Raw genomic sequence first — 12,039 nt, 5'->3', positions numbered from 1 at the left:
AACGACAGCCCCAAAAAATTACTGCTCTAGAGGAAACCTGCATGGAGGAATGGGCCAAAATACTAGCGGCAGTGTGTGAAAAGCTTGTGAAGAGTTACAGAAAATGTTTGGCCTCCGTTATTGCCAACAAAGGGTATGTAACAAAGTATTAAGATTAACTTTTGGTATTGACCAAATACTTATTTTCCACCATGATTTGCAAATAAATTATTTAAAAATCAAACAATGTGATTTTCATTTTTTTTCTCCACATTCCGTCCGTCCTGGTTGAGGTTTACCCATGTTGGCAATTACAGGCCACTCTAATATTTTCAAGTAGGATAACTTGCACAATTGGTGGTTGACTGAATACTTATTTGCCCTACTGTATATAATGCTATTTAATGATTACATGCATTTAATGTATTCTAATCGACTGCTGTCATCAATCCATACAGTTGCAAGTTGCATGTTTGTTTTGCAGTGTTTTGCTACTGAGGTTAGTATAAAGCCAGAGAAATGGTGGGTTTCATAGACAAAATAGCAATCAATGAAAAAATATATAGTAGAAATTGATCATGAGGACTTTCCTCACAAGCATATTGGAACCATTGTTATTGAATTTGCTGTCGATTACATCATAATGGGAACATAGTTGGTCCAAATGTGCTCAGAGTTATTTCAAGCAGAGATTCTGCAATGACCGAAGGGGTTACAAGACTTATGAGTCTGTTCCCTGGAATGTGAAACTGTATTTTTTATTCCCACTGCAGAGCAGGTAATTTTTACTCTATTGTGTCATTGGTATAAAGTGGTTACAAAGAGACTAATAAATAGTATGTTTCTCATTAGAAAATCCTTTTTTCAAGCTGTCTAATTAAAAATATGACGCAGATAAAAGCTTGTTTATGGACACATTGTATTTTCCAGCTTTAAAAAAAATGCAAGAGACTTATTTTCAAAACAACTAAAATGTATTCAAAGTAAGCCACAGCTGTCCGTTTTTGGATTTCATTGAAGTTGAATTGTCTTTCTTTCTTCACCCTAGTAAAGGTGTCACTATGTACGTTCATTGGGGCAGAAGAGTTAGGATGTTAGTGATTGTCCACTTCTGTCCGCTGCAGTTTTGAATGGCCAGGTGTAAACTAAACTCTGACTGAGTGCTTTCCAATATTTCAAGACAGCGCTGAGACTCTGTGTTCCGGATGGAACCGTCCTAGAAAGAGAGACAAAATGAGAAGACAAGAAAGGGTTATCTGTGATCTTAAAATGATTCTGCTTTACGGCTACATAATTTAGACAAAAAGAAAAAATAATTTTTGTGGGGATATTGCACAAAAAAAGTTTATGCATGCTGTCGCAGATTAAGGTTAGGGATATTGAAGTGTATTTTACCCATTATTCAGTAAAGTGCTTAATATGACATCCAATTCTACTTGTCGTTCTTTTTGTCATTGTCATGAAAGTTAAAAAAACACATAGTGCTTTGGTGACACAAAGATTACATTTATTTTGACTTTGTCAATACATTATACATTGTGATAGGGTATTTGCCCAAATGAATAAAACAAACACCGCTTTCTTTGCACGATCCTTTGATCAAATATTTTCATTGTTCAAAAAGACATCAGAGAAAATCTCTCTTTCAACATTAAGTTTTTCCAGTGGCGGGCGGTGCATTTTCTGGTAGCGCCTTCAACGTATCAATCCAACCCTCAAAAACTATTTTATGGCTATAAAACCTCTACTGCAGCTACAGCTGAGACACATAAAAAATAATCAATAAATTAATGGACAAAAATGGGGTAAAATCCACTTCCTAGCAGCATTTCATGATTAAATACAAATACTGGAGCTTTTCAGACATTAAAACCAGGCCAGGGGGTGATTTTCCCGGGAAAAGACAGCGATGAACGTCAATGGCGTACGGGCAAACATTGCCCGAAAATGGGGTAAAATCCAGCCGAAAACAGCATTTATTGATTAAATACAAATACTGGAGCTTTTTAGACATCAGAACCGGGCCCGGAGTATCATTTCCCCCGTAAAAAGACAGCGATGAACGTCGATACGTCCATACGTGAAATGACAAAAAATGCACTAAAATTAGGTAAAATCCACTTCCTAGCATCATTTATTGATTGAATACAAATACTGGAGCTTTTGAGACATTACAACCAGGCCAGGGGGGTGATTTTTCCCGGGAAAAGACAGCGATGGACGTCAATGGTGAAACACCAAAAATTAAACTGGGGTAAAATCCACTTCCTAGCAGCATTTTGTGATTAAATACAAACACTGGAGCTTAAATACAAACACTGGAGCTTTTCAGATATCAGAACTTGGCCCACAATTGAAATATTATTTAGGAATATGGCCATATTTTACTCACCAAAAATCCTTTTTACATAATATCCATCCTCCTTTCTTTCTTCCTTCTTTCCTATCGCCATCGAAGCTAATGATGAAAGTCGAGCCTGTCCTGTCATATTTCCGGCATAGTCCGTTTTGAAAATAGCATTAAATCAACACAACAATATACTATTTGCTTGTGGAGCTAAGTTAGCGCGCTGAAAGTGCCCCACACACCATTTTCCCGGCTGTAACAGGCTTGCTACCTTCGGAGTTGACCGCCCTTTCTTAATGATGTCCATTTTTTTCTGGGAAAAGTCCGTCTGGAAAATAGCTTTGTGAGCAAACAGAATCCATTTGGTTTTGCTTCTGTCGGCCATAGTGGGTGGAGTTTGCGATCTCGGCTGCATCGGGTACTGCTTTGGCCCGCCTACTAGCCAATCATAGTTTGTGAAAGCAATGACATGTCCCAGCCAGCAAAATGCTAACGCCTATGAAAAATCATTGTGGGGTTGCCAACTCGAAATCTGATTGGTTAAAAGCAACAGTCTAGTTTAATGCAGCAGAGCCCGCAAGAACTGATTCTGGGGCAGATCTGATCTGGCAACAAATAATGGCTGAAATGTGATTGGTTAAATGCTTCAATATGAAAACACACATCTGGAAGCAGTGCAACCAGGGGGAAAAGCAATGAAAGGAAGCTAACAGACCATTTGGAATAATAAGTATTGATGGACAAAATCTAATATGATTTAGATATTTCTTAGGCCAGCAGAGAAGGCCTTGAAGGCCCTGACGGCCCGCCACTGAGTTTTTCTTTCCAAAAGATTAATACATTTCACGTTTGTGGCAAATGTTTCTTTCATGTGTTCGCGCTTTAATTTGCATCACTGTAATTGATTTGAGCTTTCACTGTTCCTCAGAGAGGCACAGACAAATTATGAATGCAGAAATGTGTTTGTGTTCTAAGCTTGTTCACACCACTTTGAATAAGTGAAAAGCTTTACTATAATTTATTATGAGCATGCTTACCCCTACCCAAGTGCTGTGCATATAATTGCAGGAGATTTTAATTAGGCAAATATCAAAACTGTTCTTCCAAAATGCTACCAACAGAATTGGTGCTTTCACCAAGGGAACAACAGTAGGTTTCTCGTGGAGAATGTGAGCATCGATCCCACTGCCTCTCACATGATAAGCGTGCACTCTACCACTTGAGCTGATTCTCCTCCAATCCCTCCGTGCCTGCACAGAAGGCAAATGTCACTCAAATGTAAAGATTTGGGCGCTATTTGTCACTCCCAATTACTCTTAATCAGTGCTATCCAATGAGGTGATGACCAGACCAAGAGGCTGGTGAGCAGTCACAGTTTCAATGAAATCTGGTCTCTTTGTTAAAGGATGTCCATAAAAGCAACAACGTTGGTCAAATTTGAGTACCTGATTTTGGGCCTACTCAATTCCAGCAAAATGATACTGCCTTCGACTCTTCAGAAATTTAAAACACAATAGACTTGGTGCTTTGACCAAGGAAACACCAGTGGGTTTCCCTTGGAGAATGTGGGCATCAATCCCACTGACTCTCACATGCTAAGCGAGCACTCTACCACTTGAGCTAATACCCCTCATGCTATGCATTCCTGGCACCCGAATAAAAGTTATTATATTCTACGGATTCGGGGGTAATATGTCACGCCCATTGATTCCCACGTACAACAGCACATAGGCAATGAGGTGACCGAGAGGCTAAGGTGATGGACTGCTAATCCATTGTGTTCTACACACATTCGCTCGAATCCCATCCTCATCATGTATTGCTCTGATGTCTCTCTGTGCCAGTTTGCATGGGTGAAGTCTGAACCTCAACAACATAACACTAGGTTGGAAAAGGACCTACCTTATAACTGTGCCCAATGAATCAGCAGTAGGTTTCTCATGGAGCATGTGGGCATTGATCCCACTGCCCCTCACATGCTTAGCGAGCACTCTACCACTTAAGCTAATTCCCCTTCTGAACCTCCAGCCTGCCTGGTCTCTTTGTTGAAGGATGTCCATAAAAGCAACGACGTTGGTCAAATATCTTCAATGTTACAGCAAACTTTCAAAATCCAGTTCTTCTAAATTTCACGAAAACACAAACATGCTTCTAAAGACTTGTCTCTTTCAGTAATGAAGGCATTGTGAAGTTGCAATTGGAAACTGGGGGTAATTTGTCATTCTTCCTTGATCTGTGGGTCTGCTCGAAATTCAATGTGGACTCCTTAATGTTTGTGCGTGACCGGATGATTCGCCTAAAGACGTTTCGCCGACGGACGTTTGACAGACGGACAGGTCGCCGAATGGACGTTCCACCGAACGTAGATTTCGCCGAAACGGGATTCGCGCGCTCGCCCCGCCCCTGGATCGTGTGTGTACAAGTTTTTCAACCTTGGCCCGCGGGCCACATACGGCCCGTTAGGATTTTTAATCCGGCCCGCCGAGTAGGTAAATCATATCCCTACGGTCATCGGAGGGGTTTCTCCCCGGGAAAAGTGCATTGTGGGCAGATTTTAATGACACATGCTGAGTTTCATTATCGAGCTCCATGTATTTCCCGAGTTTGAGCACTTTAAAAATCGGCGGGGGTTCCCCCCGAGCCTATCCGAGAATAGTGCAGCGTGAGCGGACTGGGTTGGACGACGCCCCGCTGAATTTCTGCAGCTCCAGAAATTTTTCAAATTTGAGCCCCACACACATTGGAGGGGTTTTTCACCGAGCACAGTGCTCTGTGGGGGGACAGAGGTGACACATGCCCCGCTGGAATCCTGAGCACCATAATTTTTTTCTAAGCGTGAGCACCACACACATCGGCAGGTTTTTTTCCCGAGCGTATCCAAGGATAGTGACACATGAGCAGATTGGGTTGGCTGATGCCCCGCTGAAATCCTGAGCTCCATAAATTTTTCTAAGTGTGAGCACCACACACATCAACGGTGTTTTCCCCAGTGCCTATCCGACATTTGATGTCGCAAATACAAATACTAGTATTTGTATTTAATCCTTAAACGCTGTTTTCGCCTGGATTTGACCGAATTTGAGAGCATTTTGAGCCGATGGCGAATGGACGTATATAGACGTTTTTTTGCCTTATCGCGACATCATCGCGACATTTTACCGGGAAATTCACTTCCCTGGGCTCGGTTCTAATGTCCAAAGAGCTCCAGTATTTGTATTTAATCATTAAATGCTGTTTTAAGATGGATTTGACCCAATTGCTGTCATTTCACGGCTCGGTTCTGCTACATCTGCCCGCCCAAGAGTGCTTATTCCCGGGCTGACATGCCCGCCCAAGAGTGCTTATTCCCGGGCTGACATGCCCGCCCAATAGTTCTTTTTCCCGGGCTAACATGCCCGCCCAAGTGTGCTTATTCCTGAATTTGCTCAAATTTGAAAAATTTCCCGTGCTGCAGAAATTCAGCGGGGCGTTGTCCAACCCAGTCCGCTCACGGTGCACTATTCTCGGATAGGCTCGGGGGGAACCCCCGGCGATTTTTAAAGTGCTCAAACTCGGGAAATATATGGAGCTCGATAATGAAACTCAGCATGTGTCATTAAAATCCGCCCACGAAGCACTGTTCCCGGGGAGAAACCCCTCCGATGACCGTAGGGATATGATTTACCTACTCAGCGGGCCGGATTAAAAATCCTAATGGGAAGTATATGGCCCACGGGCCGAGGTTGAAAAACTTGTACACACACGATCCGGGTGCGGGGCGAGCGACAAGTTAACACTCATAGTGAGGAATGTGAGGTCCAAGGGTGCTATCTCTCCTGAGGAAAGAATTTACATTCTCCCAAGAATCAATTCCTCAATAACAGAAAACTTGGTAAGGCAAAGTCTTGGATACATTACAGACTTTTTTAAGCATGGGTGCTAACTTTAATCAAGGTATTGACTCTGGTCCAATCTGCCCACCATAACAACGATGGCCACTAATTGGGGCAACAGAACTCTTGCAAAACATTGTGTCTTTGAATGTTTTCAGAAATAAGAATCATAAAAGCCCCAAAACTGGTAAAGATGAGTCTCGTCACGAGATTAGGGTATAGTTTTTCATCGTACAAAGTCTGCTGGGATAGGCTCAAGCACCCTGCTACCCTGAACAGAAAAAGCAGTGTTAAAAATGAATGAATGATAAATTTCGACCACACATTGAAAGTCAAATTTTCTTAAAAGCCAAGCATACTAAATCATCCAAGCGACGACAAAAAGGAGTTGATTGGAGAATGTGGGCATCGATCCCACTGCCTCTCACATGCTAAGCGAGCACTCTACCACTTGAGCTAATTCCCCTCATGCTGTACAGTCTTTGCACCAGAAAATAAGTTATTATATTCTACGGATTTGAGGGCAATATGTCACTATAATTGATTCCCACGTATCTCAACATCATAGGCGATTAGGTGACCGAGAGGTTAAGGTGATGGACTGCTAATCCATTGAGTTCTACACGCATGGGTTCGAATCCCATCCTCATCGTGTGTTTGCTGTCATGTCTCTTTGTGCCAGTTTGCATGGGTGAAGTTGGATCTTCAACAACACAACACTGGATTAGAAAAGGACCTACCTACACTTAAGAAGCATTAGTGACATTTTTACTTATGATTTTTTCTCTGCTCCATTGTGCCCACAATACTAAAAATGCATCTACAATGGGCCTATTCAATTCCTGCAAAATGATACTGCCTTCGACTATTTCCAGAAATACAAATTTAAAACACGAACAGACTTGGTGCTTTGACCAAGGGAACAACAGCAGGTCTCTCATGGAGAATGTGGGCATCGATCCCACTGCCTCTCACATGCTAAGCGAGCGCTCTACCACTTGCGCTAATTCCCCTTCAAACACTGCATGCACTTCTGGTCTCTTTATTGAGCTACGTCAACAAAAGCAATGACATTGATCAAATTTATTCAATGTTACACCAAATATTCAATGTCCAGATCTAAATTCCACGAAAACACAGACATGCTTCTAAAGACTTGTCTCTTTCAGTAATGAAGGCAATGTGAAGTCGCAATTGGAAAGTGGGAGTAATTTATCATTCTTCCTTGATCTGTGGGTCTGCTAGAAATTCAATGTGGAGTCCTTAATGTTTGTGGATGTTATGCATAGTCCTAACAGAATAAACGGCACCTTTCTGTTAATTACAATTAAATTTTGGTTAAGTAAAAATACTCAAAGTGTTTCTGCATTCGGACATCATCCATGCTAGAAATTCAAATGTGGAGTCTTTGAAGTTATGCATTGTCCTAACAGAATAAAGGGCACCTGTCTGTTAAATACAATTCACCTTTAGAAGCATGAGTGGTACTTTTACATTTGATTTTTACTCTGCTCCATTGTGCCCACAATACTTAAAATGCATACACAACGGGCCTATTCAATTCCAGCAAAATGATACTGCCTTTGACTGTTTTCAGAAATATAAATTTGAACCAAGGAAACCCCAGTAGGTTTCTTGTAAAGAATGTGGGCATTGATCCCACTGTCTCTCACATGCTAAACGAGTACTGTACCACCTGAGCTAATTCCCCTTCTAATCCTTCATGCCTGCCTGGTCTCATTGTTGAAGGATGTCCATAAAAGCAACGACATTGGTCGAATTTCTTCAATGTTACAGCAAACTTTCAAAATCCAGTTCTTCTAAATCGCACAAAAACACAAACATGCTTCTAAAGACTTGTCTCTTTCAGTAATGAAGGCACTGTGAAGTAGCAATTGGAAACTGGGGGGTAATTTGTCATTTTTCCTTTATCTATGGGTCTGCTAGAAACTCAAATGTGGAGTCCTTAATGTTTGTGCAAGTTATGCATTGTCCTAACAGAATAAAGGGCACCTCTCTGTTAAATACAATTCACCTTTAGGTTAATTAACGATACTCAAAGCGTTTCTGCATTCAGACATCATCCATGACATTTTAGACAAGTAAACACTCATTTAGTGGGGAATTAGAGGACCAAGGGTGCTAGCTCTCCTGTGCAAAGAAATTACACTCTCCCAAGGTAATACAAAGTCTTGGATACATTACAGACCTTGTTAAGCATGGGTGCTAACTTTTAATGAAGGTATTGACTCTGGTCCAATCTGCCCACCATAACAACAATGGCTACTAATTGGGGCAACAAAACTCTTACAAAACATTGTGTGTTTGTCTTTGAATGTTTTCCGAAGTAAGAATTGTAATATATTGATAATGATAGTTGCCTCGGGTTATGGAAGTGTGTTTAACCACGCCACCTGGAGCCGTGGGGTAGCACAGCGTAACCCGGACGTAGTAATGTTGTGTGTCCGGTTTGTGTGTGTGTGTGTTGTTGGAGAGTGGCAATAAAGAGCTACACGTGTGTTAATCTGGGCTCCGCCGTCTATTGCTGTTATGGATATATTTACAGTTATATAAACTGCAAAGTTATTACAGTGGCGACGAGGATGGGATCCCTTTCCAGCGGTAGGGATTAAAAGTTTCGGACGAGGAGATTAAGGCGTTACAAGGAGGTAACGTGACTTTGCAAACTAGCATTAGCAAGAGTTGCTAAGCTAACGGCGGCGCTGCATCATGGCCAGATTCTTTGGAAATATCGGCGAATACGAAGAAGTTAAAGAAGATTTTGAATCTTACTTGGAACGTTTTGAGCAATGGATGATCATCAACGAAGTGGAGGAAGGTAAAAAAACCAACGTGTTCCTGTCTATAATAGGTGCAGAGGCCTACGGACTGTTGAAGGGCCTTTGCATACCAGAGAAGCCTAGTAGCCTCTCATATGAGGTGCTAAGTGGAAGATTAGCATCTCATTACAACCCGAAACCGCTGGTGATCGCGGAGCGATTCAAGTTTCAAAAGAGGAATCAGAGAGAGAACGAGTCTGTGTCGGATTATATCGTGGCGTTGAAGCAGCTATCCAGCCACTGCGAATTTGGTCTCCATTTGGACGAATCAATGAGAGACAGATTTGTTTGTGGATTGAGAGTGGAAGCTATTCAGAGAAGATTACTCACAGAGCAAGATCTAACATTTAAAAAACATGTGAACTGTCGTTGTCCATGGAGATGGCATCAAAGAGTACGTTGGAGTTCGCTAGCAAAATGGAAGAACCTGCCACATTAAATAAGATTGACCAGGAAAAGACAAGCAAAAGTGCGTGGAAATACCAACCAGCCACCAGCGATTGGAAAAGTAAAACCACAAGTGGAAAATTCAGACCACAGAGAAGAGAAAATCACCAACCCTGTTACAGATGTGGACTAAGCAACCACGCCGCTCATGAATGCAGGTATAAAGGAGAGACATGTTACAAGTGTTCAAAAGTAGGACACATAGCAAGGATGTGTAAAACTAAAAATTGGCAAGGACACACAGTATGTAAAAGGAAATAAAAATGAGACAACAGGAAGTGCGGATGAGGAACTGTGGGAGTCATATCCCTTGAATGCCGTGTATCCCACAAATGCTGTCGGGAATTGGAAGAAGGAAATGACAGTACAGGTCATATTAGAAGGAACTCCTCTAGAGATGCAACTGGACACAGGGGCGGCGGTAACACTTGTTTCGGAAATTGTGTATAAGAAGCATCTCTCTCATCTGCCTTTGGAAGTAAGTAAAGTGCAGCTGTCAACTTTTTCCGGAGAGAACATTCCTTTGATGGGACAAGTGACGGCCAAGGTAAAATATGGGACCCAGGGTGGGGAGCTACCATTAGTGATCGTAAAAGGTGACAGACCAGCCCTACTTGGCCGTAACTGGCTCAAAAACTTCAAACTGGACTGGGCACGCATCTTCTCAGTTATACCAGCAAGGGGCGGTAACGATGCAGATGAGGAGTATGGTGACTCAAAGCCCAAGAAAGTGCGTGCAGTACCCCGTGAGCAAAAGCACAAGCGCTCCAAGGATTCACAGGATGAAAGTGAGGACTCCGAGGAAAAACTCCCCAAAACCAAAAATGATTCAGCAGATGACTTTGGTAGTGATGACCAAGACAACGACTTTGGAGAGGAAGATGAAGACGGAGGAAGTGACTACAGTATAGAGTACAGAACGTCAGCAGAAAATGCCAACGCAGATGCGTTATCTAGACTGCCGGGGAAGGGGAAGGATAACACTGCGGAGGAAAACAGCATCTTCTATTTCTCAGTAGTAGATGAGCTTCCCGTGCAAGCTACAGAGATTGCACAGAGCACTCTCAAGGACCCAGTCCTATGCAAAGTACTGGAGCTGACTCGGTCTGGATGGCCAAGTCAAAACAAGGACGAGAGACTGAAACCATACTTTTCCAGGAAAAATGAACTGTCGGTGGAACAAGGTTGCATATTGTGGGGAATTCGAGTTATCATTCCACCAGCACACAGAGAGCGACTACTGCATGATCTTCACCTAGGACACCCCGGAGGGTGCAGGATGAAGGCCTTGGCCAGGAGCTATTTGTGGTGGCCGCAGTTGGACAGTGACATAGAACATACAGTACAACAATGTGACGCCTGTCAGAGTGTGAGGAAACTACCTGCAACCGCACCTCTACACGTCTGGAAATGGCCGACTAGAGTGTGGCAGAGAATACATATTGACTTTGCAGAGAAAGACCAACACCACTTTTTAGTACTAGTGGACAGTCATTCAAAATGGCTGGAGGTCATCGCCATGGCAACAACCACAGCAGCCAAAATGATTGAGGTGTTGCGGAACATTTTTTCTTCCTACGGGCTTCCTGAGGAGATTGTTTCTGACAACGGACCTCAATTCACTTCGCAGGAGTACAAGACATTCCTGCTGAGCAACGGAATAAAACAAACTTTGGTACCAGCTTACCATCCCGCTTCCAATGGAGCGGCAGAGCGAGCAGTTCAGACAGTGAAAGCATCACTGCTGAAACAAGTACTCGAGGAGAAGAAAAAAAGGTCACAATAACTATGCAGCACAGGCTAGCTAACTTCCTGATAGCATACAGGAGTACACCGCACACTGTTACAGGATGTGCACCAGCGGAACTGTTTTTAAAACGTCAAATCAGGACCAGGTTCAGCTTACTGAAACCAGATCTCGCTCGAGTGGTGGAAGCAAAACAAGAGAAGCAGAAACACTATCATGATAGAACCACCTCCAAGCTGAGACATCTGTCTGAGGGTGACTCAGTTCTGATCCGGAATTTCCGTGGAGGGAAGGAGAGGTGGACAAAAGGAACAGTGGAAAAGAGACTCGGACCAGTCACCTACCTGGTGTGGAATGGTGTGAGCCGACGCTCGATCCACATTGATCATCTGCTGTACAACCAACCGTCCAGACCAGAGACATTGGAGCTTCCGGATGAGCAGCTGGACATCACAAACAAGTACCCTGTGGTGGTTCACGCAGATGTGGGGGGGAAAGGCACACCTGGAGCAGTAGGTGGTAGCCCGTACTCACCTGAAGAGACACGTGTAACATCTTCGCCAGGCTCAGTGGCCTGTGACAAGACAGTTACACCTGACAACCGAGCAGTCAGTTCCCCAGAGGTGTGTGGGCGCAGATACCCAGTGAGAGATAGAGCACCTCCGAAGCGACTGAATTTGTGATCGGTCAGTTGTGAGGAACTTCGTTCCTAAAATAAAAGAGTTCCTGTTCATACAAAAATATGAAAAGAGTTCCTGAGATTGAAATGTCAAAGACTGGAATATTGAGTCTAATGGTTGTGTTAGC

The 12,039-nt window shown here is 42.9% G+C and overlaps 1 protein-coding gene and 1 non-coding gene across 2 annotated transcripts in view; one reads left to right on the top strand and one right to left on the bottom strand.

The window, feature by feature from the left end:
- Positions 1 to 369: 369 nt before the first annotated feature.
- The window catches only part of LOC144071216 (polypeptide N-acetylgalactosaminyltransferase 18-like), a 77,281-nt gene continuing 65,611 nt past the window's right edge, over positions 370 to 12,039 (bottom strand). Inside the window, exon 11 of the mRNA XM_077596117.1 lies at positions 370 to 1,195. Within this exon, the coding sequence (XP_077452243.1) occupies positions 1,049 to 1,195 (147 nt within the window). The 3' untranslated portion in view covers positions 370 to 1,048. The remainder of the gene's footprint in view (positions 1,196 to 12,039) is intronic.
- Positions 6,769 to 6,850, top strand: trnas-gcu (transfer RNA serine (anticodon GCU)). Its single transcript has one exon. It is a non-coding gene; the product is annotated as a tRNA-Ser (tRNA).

The sequence above is a fragment of the Stigmatopora argus genome, chromosome 3 (genome assembly GCF_051989625.1).
Source record: "Stigmatopora argus isolate UIUO_Sarg chromosome 3, RoL_Sarg_1.0, whole genome shotgun sequence".
NCBI lineage: Eukaryota > Metazoa > Chordata > Actinopteri > Syngnathiformes > Syngnathidae > Stigmatopora > Stigmatopora argus.
The sequence above is the reverse complement of the archived record's forward strand: the minus strand, read 5'-3'. Positions and strand labels throughout refer to the sequence as shown.